Here is a 21116-nt window from a genome sequence, read left to right on the forward strand (position 1 = left end):
AACAGTTCTGAAGAAATTTTCATTTGGAAGTCATGATCCAGGAAGACATGGTTGAACTGAGCAGTCTTACAACAGAAGTGGGATATGGAAAGCCCTGGAGCCAATTCAAGCCTCTGAGCATGACTCAAAACAAGACAGCTCAGGTTACCCAGCTTAAGATTCGTTCCTCTGTATTGTTTTACCATTTCAACTGTTGAACTGAAATTTTCAAAGTAAAATCATGTGTCTATCTGTGAGATGAATTCCTTCTGACTGTTTCTCAAATTAGTTTGAGAGAGCTCCTGGTTAAATGACAGATGGCAAAAACCAGAGTCAAGATATAGAATTCTTTCCACCTATGGTGTGCTGATTTATAGGAGACAGTGTCCCTCTTAGGATACTTTAGATGGTTCTTCTCTTCCTTGCCTCCAAGATAGTTTTGTGATGCCTTACCCTATGCAAGGATCATACTCAATTTGTGGAACAATAAAAGCTTTCCAAGGCTTTACTTCCAGAAAAATATTAACCGCAACTAAGTCCAGAAATTAACAAGAGGAGGAAAACAGACATCTGCAATTTGAAACTTATTCCTGTCCTGTAATGTGAAAAGTGGAGCTTGCTTCCATAAAACTCATTAATAATCTTTCCTGAGCATGTGTTTAAAGAAAGGATAACTAGAACTGAACTGGGATGAAATGTTTGCTCCACATAACCCATGCATTGTCACACACATCATTTTCCAGTAGCAGGCTTGGTCTCCTCCACTTGCCAGTGCTCTTTCCTATTCAAATGAGATGAAAACTGCTTGAAGGCAAATAGAACAAAAAAGGAGCTGACAAGATACAGTGTCTTGCCTTCCCCCTGCTCCATACCCCAACTCCAAGTCTTTTTATTTTGAGCATTTTCTGTAAAGGCAGAGTGTAGAAAGTGCCTGCTAGTCTTCAGCATTCGTGACCAATCTGTCAGTCTCTTGTAACCAAGAGCTGGGATACTTCTCTCTGCCATGCAAAGCTCCTGAGGGTGGATCCATGATACATCAGGGAAGCCTGAATTAAAGCACCACCAGCACACATAAGGAGAGCTGAAATAGCACAAGGAGGTGGGACTCGAGGGTGTTTGTTTCCACAATGCCATGAAGCCAAATACTGCTGGCTGTAAAAAGCACATGTGAAACACTCCTGGTCTGATAAATAAGACATGTTTTTTACAAATTTAAATGAAACTCTGAGCATCACTGAAACCTGTTTGGTGTGTTAGTCCACAGTAGCAGCTGGATAGCAAGTGACAGGGAACTTGAAAGATGCTGAAAGCCTTTCTTTTGAAGCTTTTTATTATAGAAACTCCTCCCCTACCCCACAGTAATACTAAGTGCTTATTTGACTGTATTGCAGATGAAAATAGAAATAAAATATCCATGGACAGGTTGCCAACATACTTTAGCCTGGATGTGGAGTACTGATCTCTATAAAAGTAATTCAGTCCACGTTTCGTCAGCATTTTACTTCCCTCTCAAAAGCCAGCAAGAAGATCAAGTTCTGTGACAAAGACATCTGTTCAGTGGAACTGTTTTATTTGGACACTTACACTGTCTCCTGACATATCCTGAGTCAAATTTACCTTCATAGAAGCACCACACAATGATAACTTCCTCATCACCAAATCAAACTGACAGGGAATTAAATATTTCCATCATCTAATACTACATTCCCAAAATATACCCATAAGACTGAAGTAATACTTCATACATTCCTTTTCCACTTTGCTTCAAAGATTAAGCAAAAGACTGACAGTATTTACCAGCACCCTAATTGTTCAGAGGAAAATGTTAAGAACTGTGAAATAAGCTTCAGCTAAGCGATTGCAGGTAGAATAAGGTTGTAAGAGTTTTAAATACATTATGAATAAGTTTTTATGCCTTTTGTACTGAGTGCAGATAGTGAGGCTTTTCTGAGGAATAATTTGATCTGCTTAAATTAGGTTCCTTTGGAGAACAGTTCAGAGGAAAAGCTAAGACGTGGCTTCAGGTGCTGACTGACTCCCTAATATTCATATCTTGACTTCCTCAGATGAAGAGTCATATGTCAGAGATACATCCTACCTCTATCTCAGAAGTGTTCTCAAACTTTGTGGATGCATAAGATTCCCAGGGTTTCCAAATCAACTACAAAATTCTTCAGTGCACCTCACATTTAAATGTTTACTACTGAAATGAATATTAAATCATTTTCAAACAACTATCCCAGAATAAACAAAATAGCAACCAGCTCATTTATGCCAACCTCAGGCTACACTGAAGTGATACTTAGCTACATTTAACATTCTTGGTTCCACAGCTGAGTAATTTAAGCAATTTTTTTAAACAAGTTGTTCATATTAATAATTTGAAGCAACTTATTTTGACTAGTTACAGGTCAGCTCTTCAACTGGCACGAGGACTCAATGCTGCTGTTGTTACCACATCCTATAACCCCAGCACTTGGCTTTGAAGACTCCTACTGACTCAGATCAGCTGAAGATGTAGCCCACAATTTAAAATTCACTGAAAAACATTTAAGCCCTCAAACTTAATATTTGCTTGTGTTCATGCCATAAAGCTCAATGACTATAATAGTCATGGAAAATTAACACTGAAGGGGCACAGACTAATTTAGAATGAATTTGTTTTAAACAGGGATGAAGACAATTCATTTGCTTGATTGCCTAGAGAAATGAAGTTTTGGATGATGAAATTGAGACCAGCTGTTGAGAGGACAGGAAACTCAAAAACCTGGAGAATGAAGGGTAAGGCAGAAGTCAGCATTGAGGAGAAAACTGTCCAATTTCTGTAGGAAGAGAGTCAAGACAGCAGACAATCTGGAGTTGAAACTAAGACAGTAATTCTTACAAAGAATTGGAAATTTAGTTACAAGAAAATTCCAGGATAAAAAGGGTGATTTATTATTTTTTGAAATCTAGGTTGTGCTTCTGCTTTGTAGCTACTTGGGAACCTTTCAAATAGACTACCACAAAATATTTTATGGGTAAAATTTCTTTTTTTCTGCCACGTTTTTAAATTTTCTGCTGCCATGTGGTCACTGGTCTGTCATAATGAGGCTCAGCCTCGGCATCCAGCCTAGGAGAGTGTCATTTGCATTAGGCTGGTCACATCATTTGTTTTCTAGGACTCCACCACACATGGATGGGTTCAGATCTCTGCCAGGCACCTTAGAAACTGGAGTTAGCTGGCCAGCTAGCTGTGACAGTAGGGACTGGCTGAGGAACTCAGCTTTCCTTTTGCAGTCTGCATTTACACAAACCCATCAAATTAGCTGTGGCATTACAAGTTTCTAATTAGACCTCTCTCAAGACAAGGTCATAGGCAATTGAAAGGAGGAAAAAGGTTGGCAAAAAAAAAGGTAACAGCCTGAATTACAGGAGCTTTGCTCTCAAAAACACTCAAATAGCACTGAGCTCTTACAAGGGAAGGAGAGGCAAGGTGAACTCTGCCTTGGGCTGGCCTGTTTTTCCCAAACCAGGAAGCCTGCAAGGATCCATAGTTTTGAGATAGGTGCTGAAGTCAATTACATTTTAGTGAACAGAGTTCTGAAAGAATACTCTTCCCTTAATGCATTCTGGAATCATGAAGCAATTGCTCTGCACTGTGACAGCCTCGTATCACAAACAATTTGGCTGCAATTAAAAGAGAAAACACTCAATACTTTGTTTTGCAAGTGAACATGAAAAAGCCTGACAAACAGTCCCTTAAATCCTTAACAATGACTTAAGGAATAAAATAACAAAATGAAACTATGTGGAGGTTAATGCAGATACCAGATGGGAGACTTAGAGGAATGTCTGCAGTTAGCAGCACGAGGAAATCTGAAGGCCAATATGTGCAGACATTATGGCAGATAAGGTAGTGGAAAGTAATCCTCACAATGAGATAATATAGCTTTTTCATATAATTATGATATTTGAAAAATGTAGTAACTTCATTTGAAATATCGACATCCAGTCAGCATAAGCTATAACATTAATAGGCTGAGTAAAGAGAATAAATAGTTTTATCCTATTTAATCATAAATTTGGCTTAATGACCTTTATCTGATTATATGAGCAGCCCAAGCAACAATATTAAATAAATAAATAGAATATTAAAAGATTGTTAGCAGATAAGCTGCTTGGAAATTTCCAGATTAAATGTATTTGGGGGAGGGAGCTCTGTCATTTACCAGTATATACATTTTCAAAATTAAGATGACTGCACAGGTGCTCCAGCTGAGCCTCAAGTCTGTTGCTGTCCCTGCCCATTGCTGTGAAAAACCTCTCCTTGGCACCCTAGTGGGAAGCAAACAATTTTTCAGGAGAGATGCTGGTTTGGCCAAAAAAAAAAAAAATGCAAGCAAGAAAAGACAGTCTCACAACTAAACAGCATTCTCTCTCCTTCATTACACACAAATAATAATTATTACAGTTTTCTAAAGTGATTGACCTAAAAAATTAATAGAAATATAAAATCTAGGTTTTGTTCTTAAGTTTGTATTAAGCACAGAAAATAAACTTCTCTTCCAAGGTGGGCACTGCACTGCTTCACACAATTTGTTCCACCTTGCCTGAACAGACCCATATTCATTTTCTCAGCACCAGCAGCAGCATGAAATAATAATAAAAAAGCTTAATAATAAAATCACAGTTCCCCCCTTCCACCACAGCTTTCTCCACTCTTTAATTTTCCTCCCAGCCCTTTTTTTCTTATCTTTTTGTGCTGCCAAACGTTCAATTTAACTGGAGAACTGATTCACTTAGAGCAAAATTCTTTTGGTACATTTGGTGTTTAGTTATTTGTTTGGGTTTTTTGTTGTTGTTGTTGTTGTGTGTGTGTTTCACTTGTTTTGTTGTTTTGGTAAGGCTGTGTGTTTTTTAAACAAGGTCTGATTTCCAACATCATCACAGGAAGCCCTGCTGATAGACTGGAGCAGGCAAAAGATGTAAATCAGTACTTCTGCCAAAGACAGACCTTCACCATAAGTCAAGGTGCCTGATAACTTTCTAAACAGGCTTGATTAGTAAAGCAAAAATAATATATCATAAAGAAATTCTCAAATGCAGGTGTTATCAGAGAATGACACTGGCTGTGTGATCAGGACAGATAATGTTTTATCCTGGCTTATAGATATATTTGCATCTAGAGATCAAAATGAGAATTTTATCCCATTGGCAAGTGTAGAATCCATTTTTTAATGGGAAAAGAGGTTACAACATGGGGTCTGTCTTTGTAGAAGACTTATATACATATATTTCTCAGATACAGCAGAAAAATAAAATATTGTAGGCAAATAAATGAGCCTTAATATGGTTAAAACAATACTTCTGTGACTGACATTTTATCCTTGCAAGTTTCTGAAGTCTAAAATATTCTACAGGCGAGTTCTCTACCCTGAGATTTCCTCCAGTCCCTTGAGCCTAACTTTCCATTCTTGCAAAGTGGCCTGTTCAAGTCAAACAGGGAAAGCAACTGGCTGACAGTTCTCTAGAAGAGCCCCACTCAGCACTGTTCAGAGGTACCTGAGGCAGGAATGGGTGTGCTCAGAAGCAATTATTCTCTTATAAATGACACACCTCTACACCACCAGCCCCAAAGCAATGCTCATCCTACCCTGCACCCTAAAAGGAGCTCAGATGAGGAATCTCATTTTCTAGATACATTAACTTTCAGTCTTAAAATGCATATTTAAGGGGAGGGAAAATGACAGGTGTGTTATGTTTTTGTAAAGAATACTTGCTTTAATTGTAGCAAGAGATTTCTGGTAGTGAAGCAAGATCCATGTTGAAGGTTTGGTCTATATATGTCTCTCAAAACAAATTGCATTTGCATTAAGAACCAGAAAACATTACACTTTTCATTATACATTTAACCTTGTAATATATAATATTGAAACTTTTATGTATTTATGTTTGCATACAGTAATGAAAAAATTGAGTTTGATATTCACAGACCAATGAAACTCAGATTCCTATAGCATTGTATTCCCTTACTTTCCCATATCATCAATGTCTGATTCCCCTTTCTTATCTGTTAACTCACCCTGACTGATCCCTCAGCCTCCTTCCTTGACATTCATAGCATCACAGAATATCCTGAATTGGAAGAGACCCACAAAGACCATCAAGTCCAACTCCTGGCCCTGCACAGGACACCCCAAAATTCACACCCTGTACCTGAGAGCACTGTCCAAATGCTTCTTGAGCTCTGCCAGGCTGGTGCTGTGACCACTGCCCTGGGGAGCTCTTCCAGTGCCCAATTGGAACTCTCTGGGTGAAGAACATTTTTGTAATACCCTTCCTAAACCTGCCCTGACACAGCTTCAGGCCATTCCCTCAGGTCCTGTCACGTCACCACAGAGCAGAGATCAGCGCCTGCCCCTCCTTTTATGAGAAGCTTCTCTGAAATTTCTCCTGTGCCAATTACCAGTCAAAAAGACAAAGAGCTTCAGGGTTTCTGTCAGAGAAGACTGAGCTTTCCCATCTTGCTTACCTTTGGTCAAACTTGCCAGAACTGAATATTCCCAAGATTTTTAGCCTCTCCTTCCCCTGCCAATTCAGGGCAGAACAAGACAGAGATACAGAGGAGATTAGGCAGAAATTGCTGCAGCCTAAGCCTCAGAGTTTAAGAAATCAGAGTTTGTTCCTTACACAGACTGCAAGAACAGAAGCAGGATTTCTAGCCACCTTCAAAACCAAATGAATGTATTTGTTTGGGAAAATATAAATGACAAATTGACTTTTAGATAAATTGCTACCATATTGGTAATGTACAAATCACTTTTAACAGCCACTATTAACTTGGTAAAGAGAAGCTTGCTAACTGCTCTTTAATTAAGTACACTTAATGACCTTAAGGGGATTAGTAGTCTTGTCTGATAATCAATAAGCATGGCAAGATTGCCAACCCACAGACATGGGCTGGAGAGCAAAATTAATCTGTGCAGATTAGTTGTACCTGGTTTGGTTTGTTTCCCAAGACTGTTGCAAAATGACTACAGTTTAAAATACTTACAAAAACATATTAAATGTGCACTAAGTAGAACATGTTTTACACAAGATCTTTCCTTATTTAACCAGTGTAAAAATGGCATGTGCTTTTTAAGAAAATCCTGTATTCTGGCCAGGAGCTAGGGCAAATCAGTTTGGAATAAATATTAAAAAAAAAAAAAAGAAGCAAATATCCATCTCCAGAGAAAGCTGGAGGCTGGAAGAAAGGGGAGTGAAGAGTGGCAGAATTCCTGCCAGCTGCTGCCAAAGCCACCCTGCCTGCACACGGGTTTCTCTTCCTCCTCTTTCTGGGGCTGAAGCCATAATTCCATCCAAGACAAATTGTGAGCCAGTGGATAAAGCATAGCAGTTTTATTCTTTCCATATGTTTGGCACACAGGAGGAAGCCTTATGCAAAAGGCAGATATAGAAATATTTTATGTATTGTTACTTCAAAGGTTTGAGTGCCCACCTCAGTATCCATGACTCTTCCCAGTACACAGTACTGGAGTTCAGAAGAGAAGCCAAGAAGCTGCAGTAACTCTGCAAGTATAAAATGCTTGCAAAAATACTGTCCCTGCCAAATGTCAATCTCTCAGCAACAAATATGTACTTACAATCTGACAATAAGTCTTAAAGTAAGAGAATTAAGCCATTATGATTAGGAATTTCTGAACACTATTGTTGATTGTCCCCTTTTCCTTGAGCATAAAACCCCTCTCCAGCTCTTTCAGTCTAAGTGCCATGCTGCAGTAAATCAGGGGGATTTAATTGCAAAAGAGAAGCCTCTCTAAGACATGTATATGGTATATTGACACCCTACCAGAGCCATAGGGATATTAAAATTGATTTCCAACGAGCTGAGGCCTTCTGGTTTCTAATCCTGTGTCCCACAAATATACATTAACACCACTCCTAAACAGGGCTAATTAGCTTCCAAAAATAGCTGCCTGTATGGAAGGTGGAACATGGGCACACACATCTTGCCTTCACACAGTTCAACAGCAGCTGCCAAAACACACAGAACACTTTGCCCACTGACCAGGATGGGGCTTTACTCTCTGGATTTTATGGGACAGCCCATGCATTTCATTAAGCACTTGGTACTTGTAACCTAGTTGCTGTTGTTTGTGCCCACTCACCATTTTTCCATGGATTTTCAGTCCTCCTTCTAAGCCTTTCAGGTCAGAAGTACCTCCACTGAACGTGCTGATGAATTGCTCCATTGCTCCCCCAGTGCAAACAGTGGTAATCTGCCCAGGCTTTTAACTGCAGTTAAAAACAAACCAGCAACCTGCTGGATTTTAAGCAGCCCCTGAATAGCATTAGCATTCGCCTCTGAGGGTGCCTGGCAGGTCAGAGAAAATATTGTTTCACCCACATCTTCTACCCAAGGGCTAAACTTCATCTGAGTCAACCTAGAGAAAAAAAAAGTTTCTCTCTTTCTGCCTTAAATGCAGAGGGACTGGGGCCTCCTGTTCCCCAGACTTTATTGCCCTGGGGCATCACTGAAGCTGATGCCAGATGAGGGCAAATTAGGTTAAAGCACCTGGAAGCCTCCTGCTGTCACAGGTGTGACAAAGATCCATCAGTCCCAGAGGGGAGCCCAGCTCAGGCCACCCTTTGTTCTGTATCACAAAATCAAAGAGCAGTGCTCTGATTTTTTGGTAAGATGCCTCTTTATCCCAATACCTGCCTCCTACCTGCTTAGCCTTGTTAGTCCAATTAATATTCTGCACTGACTTAATACTACTATTACTGATAATAGCACTAGAATATATCTGCATTGACTCCAATTCCCTGTGACAATGGTAGGCTGTTATGAACATAACAAAAAAGCACACTGGAGCATTTATTCCCTCATACATACTCCTTTCCAATATATATTCTTTCTCTCTTCTCTCCATATTTCTCTCTGTCCCCTACCACAGCTGCATTTTCTTTCACATATAGGTCTCTTTTCCTTTCTGCAGATTTTTCTTCCCTCTTCTAACATGGACATGACCTTCTCATCTTCAGATTCTTCCAAATCCATGGGCATGCTTGATGACTGCTGTATGCTACCCCTTCTGGCCACCATTAGTTTATCTATATTAACCAAACTCTGCTCCAGATCCCCATTGCTGTTGGCATGGTCTATAAATTTAAATAGATTTTTTTATGCATTGGGTAAGTCCTTTCTGATACTCGTTGCTTTGCCAAAATGAAGTCTACTGAAAGAAGTGCAATTTGGCTGGGCCACGGTGCCAAATAAAATTAATTTATCTTTAAGCTGAAACATCTGTTAAGAGCATTTGACTTCATGAATGGCATTTCCAAACTGCAGCAGTCCAAGGAGCGTGTTGTGCTGCACAGGTATTGAGCCACATAGCTTCTGCTGCCTCCTTTCAGACACTGATGCAGGAAACAAAGAGGCATAAAGGCTCAGAGCCACCCATTGTGGGGGTTTGGATCCCAGGTAGCCCTGCATTTGCTGCAGGGTGACCCAATGGGATCCAAAATGTGATTTATTTTCTGTGAATCTCTCGCGCTAAGCAAGATTGCGGGTGTTCTCCCCATAAAAATAAAAAAACAGTAAGTTAATGGAAGCAGGGAGACAAGTCATCTTTGCTTCCTATTCAATACCACCTTCCTCTGCCCAGCTGTTTCAGTTGTGAGTCTATAAAGAAGTCATACAGTCCCAAAAGGATGTGGTAGACTCTCTTGTTTTTCCTGGAGTTATAAACCATGTTTTGGATAGGCTCATGGATCCTTTTGTTATGCTGCCCTGGTGAAAGGGTTTTGTAGTGTAAAGTGACTGACCTTAATCTTTTCACATTGGGAGCTGAAATTTTTTTCCCCCTGAATCTTCTTGTTGTAAGACAGAGTCCATTTATATGTAAGATATAAGAATAGCCTGCCTCAGCAAGTCATTTAGAAAGACATTTGGTCAATGTAAAGGAGTGTGGGGAAGGAGGGGGGAGGGATCCCCCTCTCCATTGTTGACTTTTGTCATGGTCACCTTGTGAGTGGGTCTCTGTCGAGGTGACAAAGGAGCAAGGGAATCAATGTAGGAACTATGTAAAACCTCATATATTGCAACTATAGGCAGGTTTACATCTTACAGCATTATCAAGGCCCATCTTAACAATTTGCCCGAAATCCATCAACGTATCACAATCTCAAATATATCAAAGACAATTTTTTTGTGGTTGCTGTAGTCAGAGGATAAGGTATAATAATGGGAGAGGACAAAGAGTCATGGAAAGATATTGAAGAACTTGTTCATTTCAATCCAATCTGAGATGCAAAGCCAAATTAGTGCATCCCTGCAGCTGTCTGCATCACTCGTTGTTGCCTTACAACATCTGGAATTTGGCTCAAGGAATGACTTATTTCCTTCCATCACAGTTTGTTTGTATCCATCTGTAAGGAGCAGAATACACAGACAATATCAGTCTATGCTTATATACATGGACTGACTCATTATTTCCCACAGTCTTAGTGGGACATGGGACCATATCTCTACCCTACAGACAGAAAAGAGTAAATGGATGTCCAAGTTCACACAAACCTGAGCAGGAGAGAAAGTATTTTTGTATTTGTATTTGTATTCCTTCTACCCATTGCTGCACCTTAGAAAACACCAGATCGCTGGCACTGCTCTGTGTGTTGCACTCTGCACTTCTAAACTCAGCAGAAGCAGTCCCTCTGATACAAAGATCAGGCTGTGGCTTTTAGGGTACCTTGAGCAGAGAAAAGGAATCAACCTGGATGTTCCAGAATATGGCTGATCTCAATCTCATCTGGAGCAACTGCTGGGGTAGGCTGACCCTGAGCCTCTCACCTGGGAATGAGGGAGAACCCAAAGTGTCTTTAAACCACAACAGCATGGTGTGGGGAGATGGGAGAGGGTCACTTGTTTTGGGGAAGAGCCCTTTCAGAGAAAGCTGATTGCAAGGAAACCTCATGGAGGCTGTATGGACAGCCAGACAGGACAAAAACTAAAGACATATATTTGCTGAGACTATGCTTTAGTATTCTTCATAAGGCCTGGGCTCAAGCCTGAACTTGAGCATCTGTGGTGCCCACTAAGGACCACTCACGTGGATCTTAGGGACATGAATAACTTCCATTCCATGGCATGCTCAGGGCCAGCCCAAATGAACTTTATGCTGCTGTTTCTTCCTGACAGTAATAACAGTGTGGGCTGGAGCCCTGAGCCTAGAGCTGGGAGCCATAGGATGGGGAAAGCACCTTTCTGGAAGGAAAATATCATTCCCTGCCTCCACTCCACATTAAATCTTTTGGGCCAGCATTGACAACACAGAGATGGTCCTGCAGAGAGGAGGAGAACAAGGAGCCTGGAGGGGAAGAAGGAGTGAAAAGGCTGGGCTGGGGGAGGGTGTTCTTACTTATCACTTTTGTGATCACAGAAAGTGGCTGTGTGATTATGCTGAGGTTTCATCACAGCAGAGTGGGAACAACCTGCCAGGAGTTAAGTGAGGTGGAAACCACGGGCATGACCTGGGATTCAGCCCCTGCTAGAGGAGGTTGTTCCATGTCTGAGACTAATCTGTGCAGCTGAGCCTCGATGGGCTATAGACACCTCATTCCTTAAGGTGTTTCTGTTACACAGGAAAGGACAGAATATTCAGTGAAGGGTCAGCTGTGGTTGAAGAGAGACCTGTGCATTTGGAAAGTGTGAGGGGTAGGAGGCTTGCAGACCCCAGGGAAGACTGAAAAGCTTCTGTGTCAGAATAGAGAGATGCTCCCTGGGATTCAGATCCAGGTATTTCTTTTTTCATTTAAATCAGGGTTGCAGTGAAGAAGGAAGCCACTGAGGATGATAAGGAGGTTTTCCATTCAGTGCTACCCAGGAGCCCTGTAGACCCCAAGTTAACCTCTGGCAAGTAACACTGGCACTTCTGTGACTCCTTCACAGCCTGGTATGAGAATTCTGCCCTTATTGACTTCTTCATACTGCCAGTCCCTCACCTTGTGGCCATTCCAATGAAGCTGTGAAATTAGATAGAGCATGGTAGATTGAACTGGAGAGTGTTAGGAGTGCGATTCATAAGGCACTTGTGATTTAAAAATATTTTTTCTTTTAACCCCTTTCACTTGCAGTTTACCCTCTAACTCTCTCTCTAAAAGGCCTTTTGAGGGGCTGCTGCAGCAGCTTCCATAGTTTGCTCCCAGCTGGGCAGACTTTGCAAAAGACATCTATCCTCAGCCACACCAGGCTCCAACAGCCCCTGCTCTGTGCCAGTGAGCCCAGGGCTGGTGTGGGTGGCTGGCAGCTTGTCAAGGAGCTGGAAGGGCAGGTGATGGGGGCATTGCTGCAGGGGAGGTGTGCCCAGCAGCCCTCCCTTCTCCTGCAAGCGTTCCTCCCTCTGCAGGTGTGTGGCAGCTCCTCCAATGGATGTCCTGGGGCAGATAACCTGCCCTCCCACCATTCCCTGTCTCAGCTGTCACCCTGCCCTTGCTCGGATGCCTGCCCTGCACTGCTCAAGTGCCTCTCTGGGAAATGCTTATGTCAGCAAAGCAGGGCACAAAAACCACCCAGCCTTTAGACAGAGCAGCTTTTCACCAGCATGAGCACTTGGGAGACAGGGAAAAGGCAAACAACAAGCACACAGCCAGGCCCCAGGAATGCCAAACACAGGGATAGAGCCTGTTTGCAAGCAGGCAGAGCTGCAAACCCAGAGCACATCTCCTGCTGCCCTCCTGGCCCTGGGTGCTGGCTGGGCAAGGCAGGGATGGCACAGCCTGGCAGCTTGGCAGTCCCTGGATCAGCTGCTGGCAGTGGGCAGACACTGTGGCATGGGCTGGAGAGGGAGGGGAGGCCACCAGGCAGCACACAAGAGGAGGATTTGTGCTAAGGCTCCAGGACTGTCTTAAATCTCCAACATCTGCCAATTTAAGTACAGCTGAATTGCTGGATAATTCTGCTGGTGGCGCTCCTGGGAACACCCAGCCCGAGCAGAACAATTTTGAAGGAAATTACATGAGCTGGGATTTAGTGTTGTCTCTTTAGCTTGTGGAAGAGATAATCTGGCCCATTTAATGTGGAACAAAATTTGCTCTGTTTCACAGGCGTAAGGAGATAGTTTTGCCTTGAGAAAGCAGCAGTAAATGACTCTGAAGTCCTGCTGTCACTTGTTCACCGCGTTTCTATAATATGGAGTGGCAAGGGCTGTTTTCCTGGGCCACTTTCTACATATAAGTAGCACTCTTCATAAAGAACACCACTTAGTCTTATGACAAAATTCCTCTAGTGTGACACAGAAGAGCACTGACATCATTCTTGAGGGCTGCAGAATTTATGGCACAGTTAATTATTAATTTGGCTGGAATTTGTAAAGTAGAAGGGAGTTTTTGTGCTTTTAGGCCATGCTCTCAGTGTGTAAATCTCTCATATGGCTGCCATAATAATATTCCTGCAGCTATGTTGTCACCTATTGTAATTTTTCTGCTAATAAGAAAATTTAAACTAACCAGGAATCCTAAATTTGGAGACTAGTTGTTTATTTCAAATATACTCTAGAGAAATAATAATGCAGTTCTGCTCTGAATTTAATTTAAACAGGAACAGGCAAAACAAATCTCTGCGGAGGGCATTTGACAATAATAAAATATTTCTCCCAGCGGGTGAGCTGGTAGCAATTGTATTGTTGCCATCAAAGCTCACGTTTCAGCAGGTCATTACCATCATAACAAGCCCTTGGACCAACTGGCATGGACATGCAACATTGAGCTCCTGATGGGCACATTATTTCAGACCTTTAACTTCATGGAGAACAAGACAAATACTCCTGGGAGCGGAGGATTATATTTTGAAATTCCTTTCTTTTCTGTTCTGCTTAATAATAAGAGCCTGTGTGTAATCAATCTGCCGCCACTTGCTCCTTTATATTAAGGGAGATTGTAAGGAGCCAGCTTGGGAATGTGAACACCAGGAGTCAGCGACCCTTAATCTTCACCAAACACCAACGATTAGCATGGCTGGGATGTGGCAGCACAAACACTCTGGGATAAAAATGGCAAAAGCAAATAAATGCATCCATATTCTTTTCCACAGTTACTTGGTGGTTTTTTCCCCTTCTCTAATGGCAACCACGAGGAGGAAGTTTGTGATCTGTATGTTAAAGGCAACCTACGGGCGCACGGAATCAGCTTTTCATTGCGAGAGAAAACGCCTTGTGAGGAGCTACGGCAGGCAGGCTGGATAACAAAGGATAGAGTAATTAGCAAAGTGCCATGTGAAATCAGAGACCTACATTACACAAGAGAGATGAAATGCAAAGGAAAGGAAAGGTGTGAGTGAGGAAAGCTGTTAAGGAAAACTAACAAAGGCTATAGAAGAAAGTGTAGAAAACAGATGGAAGCTGTCCCATCCTTGAGTTTGGTGCAAGATTCAGGACAGGTAATGTTTAAAAATTTTTAAAGAGGCGTTTTCTCCTGCACAAGCCTGTACACAAAAAAAATCTCAGGTGTTTTTGTGCTTAGGGTAGGGGTTTTTTCCCACTAGGGTATGACTGGGCAATGCTGCAGGAGGTCACTTAAAAATGTACAAGATGAGAACTTGTCTATGGACAGTATTTCCATTTCTGTTCTCTTTCATAATCTTCCCTTTGGTTTTGGTGGTTTGTTTTTTTATCCATATTTAGTCTTTCAGCACTGGCATTGTTAAGAAACACACATAACTGCACGTGCAGTAGCAGTGACTGGCACTTGATTTTCCTGCCATGTCTTTCACTGAGAAAGGATCAGCTGCAGGGACCACACGAGGACACTTTCAGTTGGTGTTTGCCAGACCTTCTCACACTGCAAACACACAAGGTCAAAAAATCCCTGCCAAACAAACAAAGAGCCCAAATGACATCAAGTTAGGCCATTACTTGACTGCAAAGCTCCAGAGAAAATTCATAGCCCCCACAAATCCCATGCCACGTAGGTGCCAGCTCAGGGAGTGGCGTTTTCCTTCCAGATCAACACCGACAGCTCTGGCAGAGTGAGGCAGTGAGGGGCGGTGGAGCTGTCAAACAAACACCTCCTCCAGAGGCAAAACCCCACTCTTGGACTGGGACAGCTTCTACCTGGGGGGCAGGTGGAGTAGGGGAGGGGAAGGGGGATGTAAAGCACATCAGTCAAAACCTGGTTTCACTGAGCCATAGCTCCAGTGACTCTTGGTTTGCCACTGTATTTTAGCCAAGTGGCATTGGGGTAGCCAAGGCTGGGGCTGCAGCACTTGATAGCTACAGCAGGGTGTGTTGTCTGAGTTTTGAATGCCAGTACCCCAAGCCCTTTTTAATTTTCTTTAAAGACTAAATATCTACTTGCACAGTTTAGAAAGGTTTGTGCTCCTAGACAAATTCCCCACTAAAATATTTCCAATGGTTTTCTAGCTTTACTGCAGAAACAGCACAGGGAGAAGAAAGAAAGGAAAAAAAACCAAAAACAAACCACAGAAAAACTCTGCAGAGATAGAGCCCTAGAAGAGGCTTCATCTGAGAGTTGCATGTATCTTTTCTTCTGTGCTTGATTTCTGTTGTATGGTGCTTCATGATCCCCTCATGAAAAATGGTACAGAAAGCATGATTTTTTAACTGCATGTGAAAACTTTAGTCAATGATTGGGGTCAAACACATGTTGAAGAAATCTAGGAGTGCCACTTTTAACAGATTATTTTCCTCTTGTATGTGAAAATTCCTAACACTGGTTTATCACTTTTAAGGTGCAGTATTAGGTTTTCTTTTGAAGAGGCACCTTGCAATAATTACAAATCAGGAAACTAATAAAAAGGGGGGAAAAGACTAAAAAATGGGGACAGCAATCTCTGTGCATGCACACTCTGTGTATGGATGCATGGATGCCTGTGTACACAGCAGTGTCAACACTAAAATACAATTCTGATCATCTCTGCAGAGTCCACACAGGATTCATCTTCCTATTGCCCTGCTGCTCCTTTTACTCAGAAAAAGTGCCCCTATTTCCCAAGACAGCTAGAACACAGACAGCACTGGCAGCAGGGCAGGGGGGCAGTGGCTGTGTTGGCACTTGGAGGCTGTGAAGCACAAGGAGCTGCCCTGGTGCTGTGGCTGACACAGCTCCTGTCCCCGAGCAGCCCCTGTGCCATCAGCCAGAGCCTCCTGAGGACGGCCAGGAGCCAAGGTGAGAAACACACTGGTGAACACGACACAAAACACTATCAAGATAGGCTAAAAAGCAAGAAAAGCACACATTAGCACTTCTGTGATGGTTCCAGAAGGGTCCACAGGGCAGAGGGCTGAGCCTGAGCGAGGGGGCTGCAGCCCCTCCGAGGGACGGGGCTCAGAGCCCTTTTATGGCCCCTTGCTCAACCCGCCTGGATCCCGACAGCTTTCGGGGATCTCTGTTCACACCAGTCTGAACCTCTGCTCTGGGGGCCCTTTACTTCCATTCAGCAACACTGGATCAAATAATACAGCTTTCTTTTCTTAATTTATTTTTTATTTTTACTCAGAACACATTAAAGGAGTCTCCTGCAGTAGGAAATGAATGATAGACTCAGCTGTTGATGGAGAAAGCAAAAAACTACCTCTATATGATATTAATGTGATCTTAAAATAGTGGGAAAGTTTTCTTTTATGACATTGACAGAGAGGCAATGATTTTGAGTAATGCAGGTTGATGTGTAGATGCTTTAAGATTAAATAAGTGCTATATAAAGGCCTGCCAGCCTGAATTCTAATGTGCTATGAGACATTTTGCATATTTAAGAGTATGCAAAATGTCTTGTACCACACTGGAATTCATTCTGACAAGGCTTTATATAGCATTTATTTACACTCATATCGTACTTTAAGGGAGAAGTGCAAACGCTGGCTCCGTTTTGAATGGAAGTAACAAAAGGCAACGCTAATTGCTCTGTTTCCTCCTCCAAAAAAGAAAACAAAACCAAAAAAACCCCACAACACAAAAAATAAAATAAAAGCAATCAAAAGTGGAAGCTTGTTTAATATTGCTCTACCATCATCCTGAAAGGCATAATAATTTGAGTTACACATCTGAACTGATTGGAGTTACAGAATCATATCTCCTTTTTGCATTTAACAATATATACAATATAAAATAAATACATTTACACAAATGGACATTGGTTGGAGCACACGGTATGATACACATCACAAAAATATACAGTTGATTGCTATACAGATGTGAAGCCCATCTACAGCTATAGACATGTTTGTTTTCATTTGTTGTTTCGTTTCGGTTTTTAACTACTGGCTATTATGCAACTCCTGGATTATTATAAGCAGTTTAATTTTTTTTGTCCTTTTGCGATCTTTGCACGATAAGACTGCCGTAAAATGTTTTCCTAGGCAGGTAAACAGAGACGCTTAAATAATTAAAATACAATCACCAACACCCATTTTCTCTTCTATAAGAAAAATAGCAGTTTTAATTTTTTATATCTTTTTATGTTATCATTTAAATGCAAAATAGTGGAATAAATACAACAATCTGATCTGATTGAAACAAATGTGTAACTTCTGGGAGTTACACAATCATATTGCTTTAAATAAGAAAAAATTAAAAAATGAAGCAAAAATAGAAATTAAATTGTTATGGCTAAAACATACACCCTTTGAAATTTTCCCAACACTTCACATTAAGTAAGTGGTCTTGAAAGAACTCTTCTCCAGCAAGGTTTAAGATGAACAACATTATAAAGCCCGTGCAGTTTTTTTTAGCTAAGTTTCAGGTAATGGTTTTACAGTCTTGAGATACTTGTTCTTTTGCAGCTCCAAAAACTTACAGAAAATGAAAACTAAAGTTTGCACCGTGTGCCTTTAACACATCTCCATTTTTTGTGTGTTTTTTGTATACTTCTAGTTGATTGGCTTTTGACCCTGAAGCCCAAGTTCTTTAATGTGATACAGCAAAAACAATATTTATATTATATATTTATATATATATAGTGTACTTGAACAGTAGCAACTTAAACCCTGCACAAACTTTCTGGAAAATAAACTTTTTTTTTGCACTCTTACATATATAAATAATCTTATAGAATCAGCACCTTTTTCCCAGGAGTTGTATTTTCTTTTGACATTTTTCAAAAGGGATGTGCCAATTTCTGAACTCCTATCACAGCTATAAATTTCAAGTTATTGACCATCTGAATGAATTGCTAATGATGATTTACCTAGAATCACACTACAGTCACTTCTCTACTGAGAAAACACAATCTACAATATAGTCCCATATAGCTAATGATAGATACACAGTTTTTTTTGTTTTTTTTTTCCTAGCATGAGGCCGAGAGAGCATCGGCCCATTGTTATTTTGTTTAAAGCACACAACGTAGCAATAGTTTTGGAAACTTGTCCGCACCAAAAAAGTTTTGCAACAACACAGAGCGAGTTAATAACAACATCTGAGAGATGATTGAATAAAAGCTATATTTACAGCATTTAAAAATTAGACTTATCTATAATCTTGAAATATTCAAAGTTTTATTTCTAAGCTATACATTGGTATTCTATAATAAACTGTTACAGAAATTATCCCTTGTTTTGAAAATATTATGATTTCAGTGTGTATCTGTTCATAGCGAGTATTTGTTTGGAGTTTCGATCTCTTAATTATTACTAGGAAGAACTTTATTACCGGTAAGGAATAGAATATACTACTGTAATCTCCTGAGGAATTGTACATCCAATATTGTCTCTAATTCTACCCTGTGTCTATAAGCACACACCACAAGAATCCAAACACCACAAGAAGAACAAGACAACAGTCTTTGAATGCAACATAAAAATTCAGAAAAGCACAGCAAACATGAAACATTGAAAAGCTGAACTACATTTCTTTTGTTTGTTAGGATTACAATTTTAATTACATCTGTGTACATAGAATAAGGATGTTCACATAGTACAGGGAGCAGCTACTAACACTGGTACATTGGTATAGCATTTGATGGAGGTTATTGTTTATTGGTTATTTAGCGACTGTAGTTTTCTGGGGGCATCTAATCGGTTTATACATTAGATTACACCTCGTAACAGTCTTGAAACTGACTGACTTTCATGCTGTGACAATACTGGTTGAAAAGCACATATACTGGTTTAGCTACTTGTTAAAGATCGCCATTTACAAACGAAAATCTAAATCAATAAATAAGGTATAGAAGTGTTACAATTCTTCAATTTGGTCAGAAGTCTACTACTCTGATTTCTTAATTTTGCAAACGGCGGCATTTGCCTCATGGCCTCTAAGCTACTATTGGTTCATGGGGTTTTTCTGTGTGTGAGGTTACAATTTTGCAGACAGGCAGTCGGATCTGGTTCATCTGCAACTGAAGCAGTTAGAAATCACGCGCGGCCGCGCTGCCTCCTGACACCCTTACGGATTGGTACTTGACATGGAGCACTTGTATGGCAGACTACTCGGATATACTGCAGGTGTAATCTAATCCTTTGAGTCAGTGAACATTTAGTTATAAACTGGAGCTCATGTTAAGAAACTGGATGTTTTGGACCAGACTGGCACACAACATAAATTGCATCCGTGATAATATGCACCTTCCCTTCGACTATTGCTTTAGTAAGATAAATTCCCACATTAATAAATGGCTGAAAACTGGTAAAGCTGGTACAAAAAAATCTCCATTAGTAAGAAGAAACAAAACATTTAAAAAAATCTTCCTTCAGGATTCATTTGTCCTTCATTATTGTTCATCATTGTTCAAGCCAGCACAAAAATGCAGTATTTCTTTCTCTTTAGTATTGCATGAATGAATAAAGCTTAAACTATTCCCTGAAAAAGTTACATCGTAGCTAACCTAAGAAATATCTGGAAGACTTGAAAAAACAATTAAGGAATCAAATGGCTGTAACTGATCTAGATGGAAAATGCAATGATAAGAAGCAGCCGATGCATCGTCGCTTTAGTCGTCTAATTAGAGACTGCTCCTATGAAATCTAATACTGCATTCAGTCAGTTCATCGTGTTGGACTGTACTGCTAGGTACGGTGCTTCTCTCTTTGATTCCTTTGTCATTGGGGACATTATGGTTCATAATAAGTTCACTGGCATCCATATTATGGATTTCCATCCTTTGGCAGGCCTGGCTTCCATCTCTCTTCAATTAGAGACCTCTTTTAAAAAGTTCAGCAGCAAAGGAAAAAAAAAAAAAAAAAAAAGAGAAAAAGAAAAAAGGAAAGGAAAGAACAGAAAGGAAAAGGGAGAAAATGAAAAGGAAAAGAAAAAACTGCATCAGAAAGACACAGAAGAAAAAGTTGAAAGCTGCTTCACAGTCTTGCTGCTAAATATCAGTGCAGTCATTTAGTCATTTTTTCCTTAATTAAACACTAAGTTTCTTTGCCATTATTATCCTGTTTATTTTCCCTTTTTTTTTTTCTTTTTTTTTTTTTTTTTTAAAACGTGCATGATGGGGATGCCCATGATGCTTTAGTCAGACCTTGGCCTCCAGCATTTCCAAAAAAAGTTTGTGCATGGGGACTTTGCCTTCCAGTTTGATGTTGTAGAAATGCTGCACAGCCTTGGTGGAGGTTTGCCTCAGAAGCGGGAGGGTCATCAACATCTTGCCTGCACGGCGAGGATCTTCCATGTGCTGCCCGGCCTCGTAATCCTGCAGAGCCTCATGTAAGACATCCTGAAGTTTCTGCACTGCCTCAACATCCTCTATGTGCATTGAGTCTGCAAAACAAAGGAGCAACAGGAGGTGTCAGTCTGGTGTACCAGGAGTTTGATAACACTACTATGGCTGCACTGGTTCTGCCCATCCTCTTTCACAAAGAGGGAAGATAATTACCCATTAATTTCTGTTCTGACCTTTAGGAAAGTGAATGGAAGTGCTGAGGAATTACAAATGTACAATTAACTCTTGGGTAAGTAATTCTTCTCCTCATCCTCCTCAAACAAGTGGAGCAGTCACCCTAGGAGCTCCCCAAACCATCTGTATGGTTACTGCTTTGAAGGAATGACAGTGCCAAGGGGCTGAAAGAATGGAGGGCTACATTTTATCAGGGAAATAAGGATAAAGCAAGGATGTCCTACAGTGGAAAAGCTCAGAAAAATTCTGTGTCAGGTTCCAAGGCTGCCTACTTGGAAGCCATGGACATCATTAGTACTCA

The 21116-nt window shown here is 40.8% G+C and overlaps 1 protein-coding gene across 23 annotated transcripts in view; it reads right to left on the reverse strand.

Annotated features, from left to right (window-relative positions):
• Positions 1 to 16953: 16953 nt before the first annotated feature.
• The window catches only part of ESRRG (estrogen related receptor gamma), a 388458-nt gene continuing 384295 nt past the window's right edge, over positions 16954 to 21116 (reverse strand). For all 23 annotated transcript variants that reach the window (XM_056486397.1, XM_056486378.1, XM_056486380.1 and 20 more), the window contains one exon: positions 16954 to 20679. In XM_056486397.1, the coding sequence (XP_056342372.1) occupies positions 20435 to 20679 (245 nt within the window). In that variant the 3' untranslated portion in view covers positions 16954 to 20434. The remainder of the gene's footprint in view (positions 20680 to 21116) is intronic.

This window comes from Oenanthe melanoleuca, chromosome 3, assembly GCF_029582105.1.
Source record: "Oenanthe melanoleuca isolate GR-GAL-2019-014 chromosome 3, OMel1.0, whole genome shotgun sequence".
In the NCBI taxonomy this organism is placed as follows: domain Eukaryota; kingdom Metazoa; phylum Chordata; class Aves; order Passeriformes; family Muscicapidae; genus Oenanthe; species Oenanthe melanoleuca.